Below are 19,473 nucleotides of genomic sequence, written 5' to 3' on the forward strand. Positions count from 1 at the left end.
CCTCCCCCGGCACACTGAGGACATGCACACTGCAGACAACCCACGGAAACCAGCCAGCCAGTGGTTACAATTATCACCAGTTCCCACACCCCACTATCCCATGGCCACGCTGCAGTTATCACCAAAGCGATAGGGAAGACACTCGGAGGAACACGCTGGTGGATGCTGGCGTGTTAATGGGGATGGGTGTAGAGCTGAGTTACCCGATGCAGCAGGGCAGTTTGAGGGGAGAATCTCAGCCAGAGTGGTGATTTGCTCTTTCGCTGGGGTCAGTGAGATACTGGCTTTTGTCATTCCTGGAACTGTCTGTGGCACCCCAAGGCTCTCGCGGGGGGTTCCAAGGAAGCCTGCCTGGGACACAGGCTGTATCTTCCTGTTAGCCAAAGGTACAGGAAAAATAACCTGCCAACTCTGCTCCAATTCGCGTTCTCCTCCAACTACCCAATCATCACTAGTGGCATTGAAGGCCTGGGGGGAGGGGATGGACAGGCAGTGCCATGCCATATGCTGCTGCTGCAAAGGGTTAAACACTTACTACTTTGAGGTTTGCTTCCTGCAGTTTTCTTGCTCTTTCCTCCAGGCGCTTTGCGATCAGGGCCAGCTCTGCGTTCTTTCTCTTCAAGTGCTTCACCTTCTCCTCAGTCTCGGGAAAGTAGCTCTTCCGCTAAGTAATGAGTGGAATGGTTAACGGCCCTTTTGCTCACCCCCTGCTCAAAGCCCTACAGCCCCCCAAACCTCCATCTCCAGTCTCACCCTGTCCAGGCAAGGCCCCCATTATAACTACACACTCAGAGAGCTAGAGCTGGCAGAGGGCCCTGGCAGTAGAAGATCCAGTCCATCCTCTGGGGCTAATGCAGTATTCTTCAATTTCTACATTTTCTAGCATTTTGTCTGCTCAAGTTTTGCACATCCCAGGTATTGAGGCTTCTACCCCGTTTCCCTGAGTTTCTTCCACAGCTTCCTATGCCTCACTGTCAGTTTGTTTTTCCTGATATTCATCCTAAATATTGCCCCTTTCTTAATTTCATCCCATTGACTTCCAGTTAAGCCCCCGGATGCCACCCTACACAATTCTCCTTCCGCTGTGCTTACATCCCTTAGCCATTTGCAGGCTCTTACGCTGTCCCCCGAAGCATCACTTAGCCAAACCAGGATTTAGCATTTTCAGATCCTCTCAAATAGCAATCCTTCCATTCTCCTCAACCATTTGGGTTTTCTCCTCTGAGGTCCCTGCAGTTTATCTGCAGCTTTCCAACCATATGGTGCCCAGGACCGACTGCAAGCTTCCAACACCACATCCTTGCTTTGTGCCATGGCACATGGATCTCTCATGTGCATCTACCTCTCCCCTCAGTCTCTCTAGAGATCACTGCTTTCCCAACACGCCATCCCAAGCAGTCTCCGTGTTTCAAATAATATGTCTCCACATGTGTTAATTCCATTTTTCCAAGTTGTATCTCATTTTACTTTCTTCCCATGTTTTTATTCTCTCTAAATCCTTTTTTATTATTTATCTGTCCTCACTGATAAACCGATAAACTGCAACTGCTCCCGATTTAGTGCCATCTGGCAATGCCAGCCACAGGCGATTTGCTCCTCTCTTAGAAAGTGTTAAGTAAGATAAGCCCTAAAACCAACTCCTGCCTTGCCCCACTGGATGTTCCCCGGCATATCTGCCGTTTTCGTTGCCCTTCCTTCACAGGTCTTCAGTGACGAAACCGGAGTGAATGTCAGGAGTAAGATCTCGAGACCTGCTTTGAGAAATGCTTTACTAAAGTGCACGTGCCCGGCATTATGGGGGAGCAGGAGTGACACCATAGCTGGGTTTGGCCAGGTTCTTTATTTGGTGGGGTGATAGGGCTATCCCAAACCTGTGTATTTTGAAACATATGATTAATTTTAAATCCTTAATGAAGATTGTAAAGTGGTTGATTTTTAAGGGCATTTTGAAGGAAAAAAACAACCCGGGCTTAATCATTGTCCCCAAACCCACCACTTTGGATTGTTTGTGCTTTCTTCAGATCTTTTTTTAAAATACAATAAAGCAGCATAAGGGATTAAATTAATGTGAGCAAATGTTTAGTACATGTTGTTTGGACCAATGTAAACCTTTCAGCTCATTGCAGGCTACTCCTCTGAAGGTTTGCAAAGGGGTTTTTTTGACTGATGAGGGTGGACACATTAACAGTGCTACAGGCATAAGAGTTACAGGGACAGCCTTGTCTACACTACAAAGTTTTGTCAGCAAAAGTTACGCCACTTTAATTAAAAAGCAACAGAGGGTCCTGTGGCACCTTTAAGACTAACAGAAGTATTGGGAGCATAAGCTTTCGTGGGTAAGAACCTCACTTCTTCAGATGCAAGTAATGGAAATCTCCAGAGGCAGGTATAAATCAGTGTGGAGATAACGAGGTTAGTTCAATCAGGGAGGGTGAGGTGCTCTGCTAGCAGTAGAGGTGTGAACACCAAGGGAGGAGAAACTGCTTCTGTAGTTGGATAGCCATTCACAGTCTTTGTTTAATCCTGATCTGATGGTGTCAAATTTGCAAATGAACTGGAGCTCAGCAGTTTCTCTTTGGAGTCTGGTCCTGAAGTTTTTTTGCTGTAAGATGGCTACCTTAACATCTGCTATTGTGTGGCCAGGGAGGTTGAAGTGTTCTCCTACAGGTTTTTGTATATTGCCATTCCTGATATCTGACTTGTGTCCATTATCTGACTTGCATCTGAAGAAGTGAGGTTCTTACCCACGAAAGCTTATGCTCCCAATACTTCTGTTAGTCTTAAAGGTGCCACAGGACCCTCTGTTGCTTTTTACAGATTCAGACTAACACGGCTACCCCTCTGATACTTGACACTTTAATTAAAGCGCTGTTGCACGTCCACACTAGCTCCTTGTGTTGGCAGAGCTCATCTGCACTAGCAGCTCTTGCATGGACACAGAGAGCAGAGCACTGTGGGTAGTGATCCCACTGTGCAACTGGCTGCAGGGTGCTTTGGGAAGGGTTTGCAATGCCTCATGGGGCAAGTACAGCATCACATGATGCAGGTTTCTCAGTCCCATGATTCCAGGGGCATCCAAGTAGATTGTCAGCCACTTTTTCAACTGAAGTGGGGCGGGGGGAGAGGAGAGTGGTGTGTCTGGGGCGGGGGAGACAGTAGGGCTGAGCAACCGATCCTCAGGCAGGGGGAGGGGGACACACACCCCCACATCAGTCCCTGGCTCTGCTCAGCACAGCAGTCTCTCCCAAAGCAGCCCGCTCTGCCTGCCTATGGTTCTGTGATTCCCTTCGAGTTCTCCCACAGCCTCCTCAGCTGCTGGGTGCAGCATCCTGAGCAGCTCTGTGAGCTCTCAGCGCTGAGAAATGTCAAAGCAGCGCCGCAGTCCCCGTCCCCCCCACGCTGCCTGCCCCTGTGTGCCTAGTGCCAGGCACAACAGGAGCATTCCAGTGATTTGCTCTTTGTTCCCCGAGGAGCAGCAGGCTGAGCTGTCAGATATTCCTGGCGCTTTGAAAGGGGAGGGGCATGTGCCTGCAGGGCAGTAGAGATCACAACAGTGAGCAGAGCGGTCATGGCAGGCATTGTGGGATACTGGTGGAAGCCAGTTATGTCAACAACACAAATAGCAGCATCTACAAACCTTGCCGCAAAAAGCTTTATGCCTCTCGTTGAGGTGGTTTTATTTTGTTGGTAAAACAGCAGTTTTGCCACCAAAATTAGCTTTGTAGTGTGTAAACCTCCCCTGTTTTCTCGGCAAAAGCTGCCTTTTGCCAACAAAACTTTGCAGTGTAGACAAGGCTGACGTCATGTTACTGATGATACTAGGGTGACCAGACAGCGAAAATCGGAACTGTCCCTATAAAACCGGGACATCTGGTCACCCTAGATGATACAGATTCTGAGGCAGGCTGTTACAGCTCGTTCCAGAGGAGCAATGCCTGTGCGCTCATGAGGCTGGATGCTGACACACTGGATCAGACGTTGAGGCTCAGCTACACATACTCGCACTAGCGATGAGAGCCTAACAGTACGTCTACCCTGCGGCTGGGAGCGTGCTTCCTAGCTCGGCTAGACACGCACTAGCGCTGCTTCGGCTAGCATGTTTAAAAAGCAGTGCAGCTTTGGGTAGCTCGGGTGGCTGCTTGGGCTAGTACACACCCAGCAGTTCCGGGTGGGTTTGTCAGCCAGCCCGAGAGGCCACCCATTGCCACCCCTGCCAAACTGGTCTTTTTAGCACGCAGAGAAAGCACACGTATGTCTGCCTGAGCTGGGAAGCAGGCTCCAAGCTGCAGTGCAGATGTCCCTAACAACCCTCAGAAGAGGCAACTGTAACCCACAGTGGCTCTTTCTCTCCTTCTTGTGGCTGGATCACTTATAAAGCTTTATGAGTCTACTACTGCAGCCGGCTTAGCGGCACTGCTCGTCAGCTCAAGCATTAGCAGCTGCTGCTTTTGGAGCCTGAGGTCTTGGGTTCAGTCCTTGCAGGTGACCCCCGAGTCTTGTTATAAATGGTGCCCAGAGAGGGATTTGAACTGCTGTGGTTCTCGGAAGCTTTGGGATGAGCTTCCCTAGCCAGGAGCAATGGGGAACTAACACAGTGCGGCTCTTTGTCATGCTCGGTAGTTAAACCACTTAAAGAACTTTCTTGTGGAACTTCTCCTGCCAGGGAGCTAGGAGGTGATGAGCGTGTGAAGACGGGTTACAATGAAGTTGTAGTGCTGCTGCGGCACTAATGCAGGCCCAGGGTGATGGTTTGATGTGGTCGGAGAGTTGCCTTTGGATCTGACCTGGCGGAAGCCTGGCTCAGGGAAGCTGTGTCAGCAGACAAATCAACATTGCCTCTTCCCAACAGCTGCTTCCTCCCCACCCCTAGTGATGTCAGCCTGGGATTGGGTCTCTGATTGTCAGTGGGCCTGACTGGCTTCTGGGGAGGTTCACAAGAGCCATGCATCCTCGGCCCTGCACAATGTCCCAAGCCGGCACAGACTCTACCCAAAGCCCCTCTCCCATGCTCACCAGCAGGCAGTTTTCCTCCTTCAGGCTGGTGCAGCAGTGCTGTAACTCCTCCAGCGCCCTCAGGAGCTTCCTGTTCTGCTTCACCAGGTAGCTGTAATCAGCACAACACTACGGAGGAAGGGAGAGACAAGCTAGCACATCACTGCCACTTTGCAACGAACTCAGACGGACACCTGCCCACCCCTACTGTCCTGCACTAGCCTCACATCCTAGGAATTCCTCCTAAAGGCTGAAGAATAGCATGATGGGTGTGGGCAGGAAGGACAGCGGGAGCTGGGATGGGATGGGATGGGAGGTTGTTTGGGATGGTCCCCAAACTTTTTACCTCATGCCCTCCCTTACTCCTGTCCATGCCCCTCCCCTCCCCCCCCACCCGGAGCCGGAGCTGGGAGTGGGGGATGTGGAAAGAGGGGTCAGGAGGCCAAGGCGAGGCTGGGGCCACAGCTGGGGGTGGGGGTGGGGCAAGGAGTGCTGCCCATGAATGTTCCTCCCACGCCCCACAGTTTGGGGACTTCTGCTGTAGGGGGAGGTGAGATGGGATGGGATGAGAGGCTGCAGGGGGAGAGGGAGGGGTGGGATGGGAGGCTGCAGGGGGAGCTGGGAGGGGGATGGGAGGCTGCAGGGGGAGGGGGATGGGATGGAAGGCTGAAGGAGGAGCTGGGAAGGGGATGGGAGGCTGCAGAGGGAGCTGGGAGGGGGATGGGAGGCTTCAGGGGGAGGGGGTGGGATGGGAGGCTGCAGGGGGAGGGGGATGGGATGGTAGGCTGTTGGGGGGACCCCGCCCCCTGCTCCTAGGGTGACCAGACGTCCCAATTTTATAGGGACAGTGCCGATATTTGGGGCTTTTTTTAGTATGGGCTCCTATTACCCCCCACCCTCTGTCCCGATTTTTCACACTTGCTGTCTGGTCACCCTACCTGCTCCTCCCCTTCCCCCCTGGAGCCCAGCCAGGGAGCCCGGAAAGTTGTGGTCCACGCCTACTTCCCACAGCTGCCCACGCGGCTCTTCTTACTCCGACCTGGCTCCAGCTGAGGGGTGGGGCCTCGGAGCCATGCCCACCATGGTAAGAGCCATGTGGGCAGCTGTGGGGAGCCTGGATCCCTCCACCTGGCCTAGGTGGGGGACCCGGGGGCAGGGACACAGGCAGGGGGCTGCTTTCAGCCTGCCCCCCCCGGTGCGGGGGTGGGGTCTTGGGAGGGCCCTGGCCCCCCCACTTGTGGGAAGGCTCTGCCACCCCTGACTTGAGAACAGAGGAGCAGCTCAACCAATCTGAGCTGAGCGCACTTTGGGCAGCATCCGCACCTCCCACTGACTTCCTAGCAGCCCAGCAGAGTCCTCAGCTCCACAACGAGCTCCTTCTCCCTCCACCATGTAACCCAGCCAGTGTCCACACAGCCTGATCCCCACCCCTGAATTCTGTCATGGTAGCTTAGAGCCACCCCTAGGAGCAGCGATCTGCCAGGCAGACGGAGGGAAGGTTATACTCTCCGTGTGACCCACAGATGGGCATGGGGCTCTAGTGGGGGCTGCTGGACATGGACTCTGGTGGGAGATCAGTGACTCCTGGGGGAGCAGAGTCCTGGCATGGGAAGCATGGGGGATAAGGACATGGGGGAGCAGCGATCCAGGGGGGTGGGAGCAGGGCCGGCTTTAGCAGGTGCGGGGCCCCACGCCGGGACGCAAATTGTCTCGCGCCCCCCCGCCCCAACTCCGCCCCGGCCCCGCCCCCTCCCTGCCCCATTGGATCCCTCCCCAAATCCCTGCCCTGGCCCTGCCCTATTGGATCCCGCCCCAAATCCCCACCCTGGCCCCGCCCCAGCCCCGCCCCCTCCCTGCCCCATTGGATCCCTCTCCAAATCCCTGTCCCCAGCCCCGCCCCCTCCCTGCCCTATTGGATCCCTCCCCAAATCCCCGCCCTGGCCCCGCCCCCAGCCCCGCCCCCTCACTGCCCCATTGGATCCCTCCCCAAATCCCCACCCTGGCCTCGCATCTTCCCCAACATGCCGCATTCCTCCTCCTCACCCCTCCCTCCCAGGCTTGCGCTGATCAGCTGTATGGAGGCGCAAGCGCTGGAGGGAGGGAGGGAGGGGGGAGAAGCAGGACGTGGCTTTTTTTTTTTTTTTTTTTTTCCCGCTCCGCCGGCAGCCCCGGACGTTGCAGGGCCCTCTTAGGCACGGGGCCCCCTTCCAGGGAATCGGCTTAAAGCCAGCCCTCGGTTGGAGGGCATGTCCTCCTGACCCCAACAGCAGCTCCATGCCAGGTTGGGCTAAGCAGGGATTTCTATGAAAACAGCCTGGGCAGCTCCTCAGCTGATGTCAACTGGCACAGCTCCTTTGACTTCACTGGAGCGGCTTGACCCCAGCTGCCAATGTGACCTTTAAACGTCACTCCCGCAGGAATCGGGCCTGGGGCTGTTGAGGGGGGGCTAGATGCAATCTTAATGGATGGGAAGCAGAACAGAAATGCTGTTGTTGGGGCGGGGGGATTGCTAAAAACGGGAAAGGCTGTGTCTCGGGCCCAGCAAGGCAAAGGTGCCACCAGACTCCTCGTTTATTGTGTTTGGGGCCTGTGATTCCCTTCAGACTCCCCCCTGCCCGGCAGTCTCTGAGATGCACTGAAGATGGTGTTAACTCTCGTTGCTGGGGAAAAGTGATAGTTGGTTTAGGTTGTCGTGAGTTGTTGTGATTGATCCCTTCAAACCAAAACAAGACTAAACACACACAAAATGGGGAGTGGGGAGACAATGCTAGGCAGAAAATGCATCTTCTGTCTTTCTGTTACTCTTCTGCTTGCCACCTCACTGCTGGGAAACGACAGTCCCACCTCATGGGCTCATTGAGAGAGCGGGCAAAGGCTTTACTTCAGCTTGGCTTCCTGGCCCCAGCCCCTGGTCATGTTGCAAAAGGTGCATGTGTCTGTGGCAAGCAGCGGGGGTGAGCCCCTTTGTTCGGTCTGTAGCTGGAGATTCTTGAAGAAGAGAAGGAATATGTAGGAATTGTTTGCAAAACATAACTTGAATTTCAAAATGTCGAAAACGACAGCAGATCTGTGTATAGATATGGATATAGATAACCCTGTGGTTTTGGCTTCCTGCTACTAAGCAGCCAGCCGCAGGCATGCCACAGACAGCAATGTCCTGAAAATGACGTCTGAGCATGCAAGCTGTCACCATGTCAGCGTCAAGCTTCTGACTGGCTACTCACCACAGCAAGCACAGGCCCTGTGAAAATCTGCCCAAAAGCTTTTACCAGCAGCACCTAGGAACTCGGAGGCGGTTCTGTTTGTTGCTTGGAATACTGGGTTGCTGTTGTTACAAAGCTAGCACCCTGCCAGTCCATAGCTGTGCTTTGTAGGGGCGTCATAATGGAATGTTCCTCAGTTACTGGAGAATTGGTTAAAAACTGACAGTATATAGCTGGTGTTGGCAAATGCCTGTGAAATGGCTTCATTACCCCTTGAGTGGCTCTTTAACAGTTTCAATGTTGTGCTGATAGGTCAGGCAGGCTGGAAGGGTTAGATCCCCTCCCAAGGAAGACTCACCAGGCTGCAGCAGCCAGCTGTGGTGGGAGCCTGCAGGAAGGGTCAGAACAGGGATAGGAAGAGGTGGGCGGGTGGACACTAAGACCCAGGGGTGCCCCAAATTTTCAGGTGCCCTACGCAGCCGCTAAGGCTGGCCCTGGTGGGAGGTTCTAGACGAGCATTCACCACCTCTTTGGGGTGCACTGGCTGGGGCTCCTTCCTGCCATAGAACTGCAGGGCTGAGAGGGCCCAGACGTAGCCTCTTCTCCCGAGGATGTGTTTGCCCTGCCAAGACAGGAGGGACTGGCTAGACTTCAGGCTACACTTATTAAATAGTCATTACTAGAATGAAATGGCTTTTATTTTATTACACATGCCATTGTTTACCACAAACAATAATGCAGCCTCGTTCCAGGCCATGCTAATATTCCTAAGTGTTTATGGCACGAAATGCTTCCAGACTAAGCTTTTCAAAGGAACCGAAGAGACTTAGGCAGCCAGAGCCTCCTTGAGGCTCCTTTGAAGACCCCTGCCTCGTAAAGGAATTAAGCTGGGATTTTCAATCTGCCTATGGGAGTTAGGAGCATATATCTCAAGTTCACCCAGTCTCAGAATTTGACAGCGAACTAAACAGGTCAGCGGGGGCAGGGGAAAGAAGCAGTGCATGAGTGCAGCGATGCAGCTGCGTGTGTTCTCAGGGAAATTCTAGGGTAATCACCAGCAGTACAGGGACACCCCCTCTCTCAGCCTTTCTTCTAAAACCATAGCAAAATTGCATAAAATACTAACCATTATACAAAAGTGACACACTGCAAACTCTCCACAGCCCTCTAAGCAAATTAAAACATCACAATCATTCTGCAAAAGAGCTGGCACAGCCATGCAAGGAACAAAAACAGAAACTTCCTTTAGCAATTCAATGTACCCCGAAAAGGAGCACAGGCCTTTTCCACTCATCACAAAAGCAAGGATGCAGTTACTTTGCCATCTCTGTAGCAAACAGGACCAAAAATGAAATCTCTGATTTAGTCATTCAAAAAATCTCAGTTAAAGAAACATTTGCAAAATGTTGCCCAGCAAAAGCTAAAAGGATCAGTAAAAATATAAGAAGCCTATTATAGCAAGAAATGGGTCATAAAATATAGTTTAATTACAGCCAAAAACCAAAAAGCCCACAAAATTTCCAATGTAATTTTAAAATCCCAACAAAATAATTTTAAAAAGCCATTTGTGGAGTGTTAGCGCAAAATCTGCAAAGGATCCCAGTACCCCATCTTAGTCCCTGCTCCTGCCATGTGAAACAGCTGGGCAGAGCCCTGCAACCATATTGAGTCCCAGTAACCTCCATGGTAGGCACAGGTCTCTGTCCACTTGCTTCACATTGTAGGAGCAGGTCCTTCCAGTTGGTATTCCTGTGTCTGTCCCTTATACACTGATACAAACAAACCCAGCCAACAAACAGAAAGATGACAGTGAAATAAAGAATCATCGTAACTGTGTTAAAACCCCACAAAGTTCAATCAGATTTCAAACAATACAATAAACAACAAAAAAGCGAAACAATATGCAAATGAATCTGGCGTGTTGCGAAACGTTCAAGAACACAGCATGGTGCCTTCAAACACTCATTGTTAGAACTGTTTTTTTCCGCAGAAAATTTTGAGTGTCAGAAACTGAACGATTTGATTCAGAACTGCCAGTGTCGCGGAGCTCTAGTTGGGGGTGGCTAATGCTGCCATTCTCTCATCATAAGGTTGCTCATGCAACCCAAATTCAGATTCCTTGTGCATCTGGAGTCCTAGCACAGTGCCCCTGTCACAAGCACCTTCTAGCTAACTGACCAGGTCACGCTCACCACAGAAGTGAGGAAGGTCCAGTTCTGTTCAGCTGAATCAACAGGGGGAATTTCAGTAAAACCTACACTGACATTTAGCCAAGACAATGGGGTTTGTGTTCCTACTTCTGCAAAAAGCATCACAAGCTCTTCTTATTCACATGTGGTCACAGGAAACATCACCTCCAGCAGCCTCCTTAGCACATGCTGCTTTGCTGGCACAGTAAAGATGCAAAGGCCCCTTGGGGAGCTGACAGAGGCAGACTGCTCTGCCCTCTTCTACAGATCAATGGGTCCTTTCCCGAGAGGGGCAGCAAGGCAACCTGATAGCCTCTTCCACATTGGCCTTGCCGTGCTCAGGATCAGGTAGGCTGGTTCAGAGTCCAGGTAAAGGACTGAGGAGTTAATGTGCCCCTAAAACTGAGGGGGAGAGACAAATAGGGAGGATTAAATGTGTGAACAAGGAGACAGGGACATCTCACCCGGAACCATGACCAGTTCCAATTCACTGACATTGGAGCAATTCCTCTCCATCCAAACACTAGAACAGCAAATCTAAAAGAAAAAGTCTTAGCAGTCAGGCAAAAAGACAATGACACAGAAACACCTCAAGGTTGCTGTCAAAGTCAGATCAGAACTGCACACTGTATTCCCTAAAGTGTCATTTTATGTGCTGCTTCATCTCTCACAAACTGACCCAAATAGAACAATTTCAAGAGGTGACCTGAGGATCCCAAGCAGTTTCCTTTCTCCACAGGGCAAGCCTGCGGTCATCCAATGCTGAGACAGAGAGTACTTTGAACACTCTTTCCAACTGCTGATTACCAGCTGAATACACACAAGTGGAACAAGTTTTCCCTAACCCCCGAACACGAGCAGGCCTCTCTACTTGGGTGAGCTCCTCATGGGACTTTACACAGTAGACTATGCTGCTTCTGACAGGAAGCAAGATGCCTGGACTGTTAACAATCTAGCTCCAACACCAGATCTTACTCAATAAGCAGGGCCGGCTCCAGGCTCCAGCTTGGCAAGCAGGTGCTTGGGGCGGCCACTCCGGAGAGGGGCGGCACATCCAGCTATTCGGCGGCAATTCGGCGGACGGTCCCTCACTCCCGCTCGGAGCGAAGGACCTCCCGCCGAATTGCCGCCGCAGATTGCGATCGCGGGTTTTTTTTGTTTTGTTTTTTTGTCTGCTTGGGGCGGCCAAAACCCTGGAGCCAGCCCTGTCAATAAGAAACTACTGACAGTGACCATTACAATCTGATACCTTCCTACTTAGCTATTCAATTGGTTTTGTTTCTTTGTCTGCTTTCATAAAAAGCACTAGAAAATTCCATTGCAAAGCCAAACACTCAAAAGTTAGGAAATGCCAGTATTAACATTGCCTGTACAATCTTAATTCCACTTCTTTGTGTGTATCCATTAGGAGAAAGTTTGATCACAGATAGCTTTTTCCCAACAGTTCCTCTGTCCCATTCAGTGCAGAGTTGGAAGGTGTGTAATGAAAGGCTGAAGTCTGCTTTGGTCAAGGCTGGTCTTATGCTTTAGGCAATGGAAAAATGGATTGTCCCCTGCCTCTGCCACAGATTTCCCATGTGATCACTGGACAAGTCACTTAGCTACGAGGAGAAGCGAACCCAATTGAGATTGTTTCATTTAGAGAAGGGACGATTAAGAGGTGATGAGAGGAGTAAAGCATTTAAATGACCTCAGGATTATTACAGTAAACACTATAATTAAGCATGCCAAACAATTTCCTTTACAATAGCCACTTTTCACATTGTTATACGTCTTGGAAACTCCTTCTGAACAGAAATTTTACATGTTTGGTTTCTGTCGCAAGGTGGTTTTTTTGTTTGTTTGTTTTTTGTAAAATTTGAGCAAAATCTATCCAGTTTTTGAGTTATAATAATTAATTATAATATATGGAGATATCCTATCTTCTAGAACTGGAAGGGATCCCGAAAGGTCATCGAGTCCAGCCCCCTGCCTTCACTAGCAGGACCAAGTACTGATTTTGCCCCAGATCCCTAAGTGGCCCCCTCAAGGATTAAACTCACAACCCTGAGTTTAGCAGGCCAATGCTCAAACCACTGAGCTATCCCTCCCCGAGTGAGCAAAAAAAATTGCTTTCCTATTTTAAAACATTGTTCCAATAGGGTTTTCCAGGACCAAAGGGCAGAAACAGCTGTGCCTTTAAATCTGAGATTAATCCTGGACATATTAGTGAATATCTAGTATGTGTTTTACTGCACTTCCAAGCACTCGTACAGTGGTGAATAATGAATGTCTGAAAATCCAGCTGGGTGCCTGGGCAGTAACGTATGCCACTAAGGCACCAATCATGCAAAGAATCATGCCGAGTTTTGTGAGTAGTTCCACTGGCTGGGGTGGCACAGGCTAGCCGCCTGGGTACAATCCTGCCTGACCCCAGGAGCTGCCACCATGGCCACGCTGCTATTTTTAGTACACTAGCTTGAGCAGAGCTAGCATGTGTCTGTCTACCGCACTGGAAAGCGCCCTCCCAGGGGCAGTGTGTGAAGTTAAATATGTACATAAGTCTTTGTGGGATCAGAGCCTTAGGTTTAAGCTATCGTAGGAACTCTGGATATGAATGGTGTATCAGGTAACAAGGGGAAAGGGCTGCTAAAATGCTCAGTCAATAGGAATGCTTCTTACAAATTAAAAACACTTAGGAATTAAAAATTCTAGATAATTCGTAAATGACATCCTCATTTTTTCTTCAGATTGCATTTGTATGTAATATAAACGGAACTTATGATCATACACTGGCCCTTTCCTCTGTCAAAATTTAAAGACAAAGAGAGAGACAACAGAAGCTAAAAAACATAAAGTAGTAGTCTTGTATGTTGGCTCTGCTTTATCCGGAGATTGGCAATAACTATTGTTGAATCAGCTAAATATCTGGTTTATTATATCCTTTTTTGTTTGTTTCTTTCTGTTTTATTTTTGAAAAATGAATCCAGAATAAATATAGATAATAAACTGTTCTTCACCTCCAGCTAATCTTCATTATAAACCCAATTGCTGATAATACCTTGGGCAATGGATTGATTAAATTGAGTGTAACTCAGGTGTCCCCTGAGCAGTGGTATCAAATCCGTGGCCTTCGGGCTCTGTCCAGCTCACTTGATGCATTTATATGGCCTGCTTCGTATTTTCAGAATCTCAGGTTTCTTTTTAAAACAGCAGGCAACTGTCTAGTCTTCCCAAAGCAAACCGAGTGTAACCACCATAGCGACATTCCCTTAGGGTAGGTTTCCACTTCAAACGCTACAGTCGCCTAGCTACACCGCTGTAGCGCTTCAGTTGAGCCACTCGCTGCAGTGATGGCAGGGGCTCTCCTGTCGCTGTAGTTAATCCACCTCCCCGAGAGGTGGTATCTAGGTTAAAGGAAGAATTCTCCTAACCTAGCATTGCTTACATAGGGGGTTAGGTTGACATAGCTGTGTAATTTTCACATCCCAGAGAGATGTAGCTAGGCCCATGTCAGTTTCCAGTGTAGACCAGCCCTGAGTCTGCGGACAGCCTGCAATGGTGACTCTGAGAGATCTGATCTCCCATCCCCATTAATCTCATTGGAGTGTTAACTCTAGGGCCTGATGACATTTGAATGTAACCATTAACCATTAAATTGTTAGCGGATGTAATGGAGAAGGAGGTGGGAGTGAGGCTGAGGCCAGGTCTACACTACTGCTGTGAGCAGGGGGTTGGACTAGATGACCTCCTGAGGTCTCTTCCAACCCTAATCTTCTATGATTCTCTCTCAGGGGTGCACAATGTAGTTATACAGACCTAACCCTTGTGTAGACAGCGCTATGTTGGTGGGAGAGCTTCTCCCATCGACGGAGCTACCTCCTGTCATGGCTTAGGAGCATCTTCACATAAGTGCTACAGTGATGCAGCTGGGCCAATGCAGCATTTTAAGTGTAGACTTGCCCTCATAGCACAGAGGCATTGGGACTTACTGTGAGGAAGGGAGTGGAGTGGGAAGAATCGAGCAGTGACACTCAAAGACAGAGCAGAGGGAGATGAGGCTGGGAAGGAAGTGAAGCAAAGGGCAGGGGCTTTAAAGGGCAGAATATTTTCCCAGGGAGTAATGCCTAACGCCCCAAAGAGCTACTTACCACACAGGAAATAATGCTAAAGGGTTGGCTGTACCTCCTTCCGTGAGGTTCTTTACACAGTAAAGTGCTGCTCTGAAAGGCTAGTTACGACTTTTGACCCATGGACCCACTGGGAGCTTCGCAGTGGTCTGAGGACTCTTAAATGTACACCCTGCCCCACAGACCACCAATAAAAATATATTTCTCCCCCCTTCCCCCTGGCAGGATGAGTTGACATTCCCACCTAGTGCCTGGTACGGCTCCAAGGAAGTCAACGGGAGTGTTGCTAGTCGCATCAGTGGGTGCAGGGTGATCCTCTGGAGCCCAGGGGCAGTCAATAGATCTATCATTTAGTAACACTCTGGGGCAAGCACATTCACTCCCCATTGTTTACCTCTTTCAGGAGTGTTGAGACAGTGTGTTGTTCTGAGCAGGCTGAGGTCAGTGTGGACTCACCTGTAATATGAGAGCATTGGCACACCCAGTAGGTTCAGGGTAAACCTTTTGCCCCCCACAGTCAAGGTGTTCAGAGATCTGAAGGTTGCTTCCCAGGAGTCATTTACATTGTCAGCTGTCAACTTGGAATGTATGGAATGGTGCAGTAGTGCTCAAAAATCTGTGCATGTAATGGCGTCTCCATAACAGTGTATGAGTGACAGTGACGGGCAATCAGAATTGGAGCATCTTACATGTAGATCTGGATTCATTTTGTTCAAAGGTTAAGAAAAATAGCACTGTCTATTCAGTATGTTGTACTGCATTTGCTCGCAAGTGTTGCCAATAGAGGCTTCAAAGGGGTATTAAAGTGATCTCTGCCACTGATTATCTGAAAGGGGACATTAAGAATGTTATGATCTCAAGCTCAGGGTATATAACTTGGGCAATGCACATGTGAATGTTTTCAAGGAAGAATAGGCAGTTATCTGGGTTAGGCCACCAGACAAATATTACGTCTAATCAGTTCTTCCTCAGTGTGTGTGTGTGTGTGTGTGTGTGTGTGTGTGTGTGTGTGTGTGTGTGTGTGTGTGTGTGTGTGTGTGTGTGTGTGTGTGTGTGTGTGTGTGTGTAGGGGGGGGAGGTGTTTAGTGCCCACACGTAGGAAGTGTCTAGCATTTAGGTACATATGGAAATCTGTAGAAGGTAGATTAGATTTAGTTTTGAGCTGTTCAAAATTCAGTAGTGTCTTATCTTGGACATAGATGACACTGACAGTCCTTTAGTGGCTCATCTTTTAAAATGAGCAGCTTCCTGTTCTGGAGGAGAGTCTGGCCCAAAGGAAGCACATGTATCTAGGACAACCAGTGTACTTGGTAACCTTTCTCCATGTTGGCAGAGTGGCTCCTACGGGATGGTGTTGTCAGATCCCCTGAGGGATCTGCTCCATTAATCAGGTTGGAAAGAAGAGCAGCCTGCTGCTGTGTCAGATGCTGTCATGTGGGGCTGTTGTTCTGAGTTTTAGTCAGGGGCGGCTCCAGGCACCAGCACTCCAAGCGCGTGCCTGGGGCGGCAAGCCGCGGGGAGTGGCCTGCCGGACACCGTGAGGGCGGCAGTCAGGCTGCCTTCAGCAGCATGCCTGCGGGAGGTCCGCCGGTCCCGCGGTTTCGGCAGCAATTTGGCGCCAGGTACACCGAAGGTGGAGGACCGGCGGACCTCCCGCAGGCATGCCGCCGAATCCGCGTTACCAGCGGACCTCCCGCAGGCGCGCCGCCGAAAGCCGCCTGACTGCCGTGCTTGGGGTGGCAAAATACATAGAGCCGCCCCTGGTTTTAGTAAAATATAACCAGCTCCAAACACAGAACTACAGCTGCTCGGCTGTAGCATCCCCACTTGGGGAGGTTAACTCCTGCTCCTGTTTTCTGTCGCTGGAGCTTCAGCAAGCAGATTCTTGGTCTCAGATGTTCCTCTTTATTACGCTGATTCAGTCAAACATACATGGGTGTGATTTCCTAAAGCACTCAGCTTGGGACCAACTCTCAGCGCTAGTGAAAATCCTACCAGATGTTGGTACGTTATTCCACCTCAGGTCTTGAAATGAGGGATAGTAACTAGGGAGCAGATCTGGGGTTAGTTCAGTTAAAACAGGGGTATTGGTCCCCACAGCAATCCCTGAGGGGATCCTCCACTTTGCAAATTACTTCAATAGCCTTGCTGGCTGGGTTCATAGGAGAATCACCACTGACTAGATCTGGTCATATTGCTCAAGAACTACCTCCAGCGCTGAAGGCCTGCGAGACACACATCTGGAATGGAAGTATGTATTTCACCAATATAAAACAGGATGTTATCTGTCAAGAGCACAATGTTATGTTCTTTATCATGGACTGTGTTGCCCTAAATCTCTGGAGAATCTCTGATGACTATTGCAAGTAGTTAAAGAGAAAGGGGATGAAGTATGTCCTTCCCTTGTGCTGCTCCTTAGAGATAGAGGCTCTGACTTCAAGTTCAAATAAAGAGCTTCATGTGGAGAACTGCAGAAGAGTTATAAACTGGTGTCCAAAATTACGTCTCCGGCACTATACAAAGATAGTTCCAAAGAACCTTATAAAATGTTTCATCAGCGTGGGTGGATAACGACAGAGCTAGAGAGAGGTTTGCTGATATCTTATTGCCTAGATTAATGATATTGCTCCCAATATGTACAATCTTCTGGCCTTTTATCTTTTGTCAGGAGTGTGGGTATACTGGTTTTCTAACGTGAAGTGGGCAATTGTCCCTCTTTAAGGAAGTTATAGAACTTTTGAAGTACCTGAGACACTAAAAACTCCTGAACAAATGTGTACGACTCACTGCTAAAGCCATCTGGTGCTGGAGACTTGCCATTTGGAAAGGCTTGAACAGCATTTTCAAATTCATCTGTTGGTATGTCTGCTTCAAATTGTACCTTTTTATCTTTTGATATTCAGTAATTGCAGGATTTTAGGAGACCTTAAGTGTGACTAGAGTTTTCAGTAGAATTTTTAAATGTCCAGTGACGTGGGCTGTCCAGCCTGAGAGACCTTGGCTCTGATTTTACAGCGTTGCTGAGTAGCTGCAGCTCCCATTGACCTCAGCTGAAGTTGTGAGTGCTCAGCACGTCAGAAAATCAGGTCTGAGGTGTTTCAGGTCGGCATCCAGAAAATAAGAAACGCACACCGTGGCCAGGCCCACCCCCCAAAGCACAGAAGCCACGCCAGCCACAACTGGTACCCAAACGGCAAGGTTTTCAGAACAGAATCAACTTCTGCGCTCCCCCAGCAACAAAACCTCCCAGGGTGCATTACGGGGCCAGGCACTCTGATGGTGGACCCCCTGCCCTGCAGAAGCACATGTTTGGTTTGCAGAAGGCACTGGTTACTGCTGGTGACAGCAGCCCTGTTAGAGGACAAACAACTTCTATTCCCAGAACAAGCACAGCACACACAACCGCATTATAAGCTTCACCTCACCATGCCCACCCACATGCCCCAGCCCTGACCTGGAAGAACCAGCCCTCAGACAAGAGGGTAGCATCCTCTCTGTGCCCATTCACCTCCCAGCCTCCGCTAGCATTATTCTGTGACACAAGCACCTGCCTGCTAGGAACTGGATTGAGAGACCACATTTCACACAGGCCAATCAAGTATCAGTATCTGTTATCGCTTGATAGTGAATTACGCTCCAGTGACCTAAGATGTTAAGTTGTGACTGCCATCGAGGGAGCAATCCAGGGCCGCACTTGATAAGCTTTAACCATCTTGTGTTTGACATCAGGATGAGACGTTTAACTCTTTCCCAGTGGGAGACACACTAACTCTGCTGGAACTCTGACTCACTGCACAGCAGCAGCGCCCACGGCTACTGACAACCAAGGACAGGAGAGGCAACTCCCAGAATGAGAGGTGTGCATGAGAGGAGGCGAACACACGGCATTAAAGGGGTCACCCAGCCAAGTGTCTGCAGGATCCCTAGGGGGGTACCCAGGCAAGTAGTCTGCAGAAACGTACAAGGCTGGGAGGGTTCGGGATTGTATCTGTGCAATGACTGCTATCACTGAACCTCCTCAGCAGCTAATGGAACAAGTCCCCTGCTAGGAGCCAGAGCAGAGTCAGAGCCTCTATAAAGCAAGCACCGAGATGGATGTCTGATACACTGAACAGGGATTACCCACGGCAACATCAGAACTAGTCATCTCCTCCCCACCTCACACACAGCCCTGCACCCTCACTGTCCCTCTGCTTCCAGCCTGGGCTCCAGGACCCTGCAAGGTGGGAGGGTCACAGAGCCTGGGCTCCAGCCCGAGCCCAGAAGTCTACACAGCAATGAAACTGCCTCGCAGCCCAAGCCGCACGAGCCCAAGTCGCCTGGCACAGGCCAGCCATGGGTTTTTCTTTGCTGTGTAGACATACCCTTAGTTTTACTGCAAGTAAACTCGCCATGGTCAGCGATCTTACCTCACAGTAAACTGAAGTTCCTGCTCTTCTCCATGCTTAGCTACCCCAAGGTAAAAACCGCATCTCTGTGAGTTGTGAAGACAGGGTCTCCAATACCTTCTCAGGGAGTCAGCCAATTTGCATTTGCCAGATCAGGGGCTAATGAGGAACAACAGCACACCAGAGGTGCTCAACTCCAGTGAGCACAGCAACTAGGCTTCCAGCAGCAGCTTCCAAATGCCCTTTCTCCCCTTCTGAGAATACGTCTACAGCATGACCTGGGCTTGTGATTCCCAGCTCGTGTTCTCACACTCACACTCTCTCTCCTTCAGCTAGTGCACTAAAAACAGTAGCATATCTGCACAGCAGAGAGCAGTAGCACGAGCAAGCCAGGATGAGTACAAACCCGCCTCCACCCCACGGGTACCGTGCTACACTCGTTCCACTACAATTTTGAGTGTGACTCCCTAACAAAGTGAACTTTTCAAGTGTTTGCATTAAACAGGGCATTCAAAAAAACCAAACAAGTTTGAAGTGTCTAAACTAAAGCCATGCCCCTTTGCACTTAATTCGTTTTCACTTGCAGTTTCTC

General features: G+C 49.9%; 1 protein-coding gene across 1 annotated transcript in view; it reads right to left on the reverse strand.

Moving 5' to 3' along the window:
* The window catches only part of TSPOAP1 (TSPO associated protein 1), a 171,646-nt gene that overhangs the window by 150,878 nt on the left and 1,295 nt on the right, over positions 1–19,473 (reverse strand). The window contains exons 2-3 of the mRNA XM_065418224.1: positions 5,014–5,121; positions 536–664 (exon numbers count right to left, since the gene is read on the reverse strand). Of these exons, the coding sequence (XP_065274296.1) occupies positions 536–664; positions 5,014–5,121 (237 nt within the window). The remainder of the gene's footprint in view (positions 1–535; positions 665–5,013; positions 5,122–19,473) is intronic.

Source organism: Emys orbicularis, chromosome 17, assembly GCF_028017835.1.
Source record: "Emys orbicularis isolate rEmyOrb1 chromosome 17, rEmyOrb1.hap1, whole genome shotgun sequence".
In the NCBI taxonomy this organism is placed as follows: Eukaryota; Metazoa; Chordata; order Testudines; family Emydidae; genus Emys; species Emys orbicularis.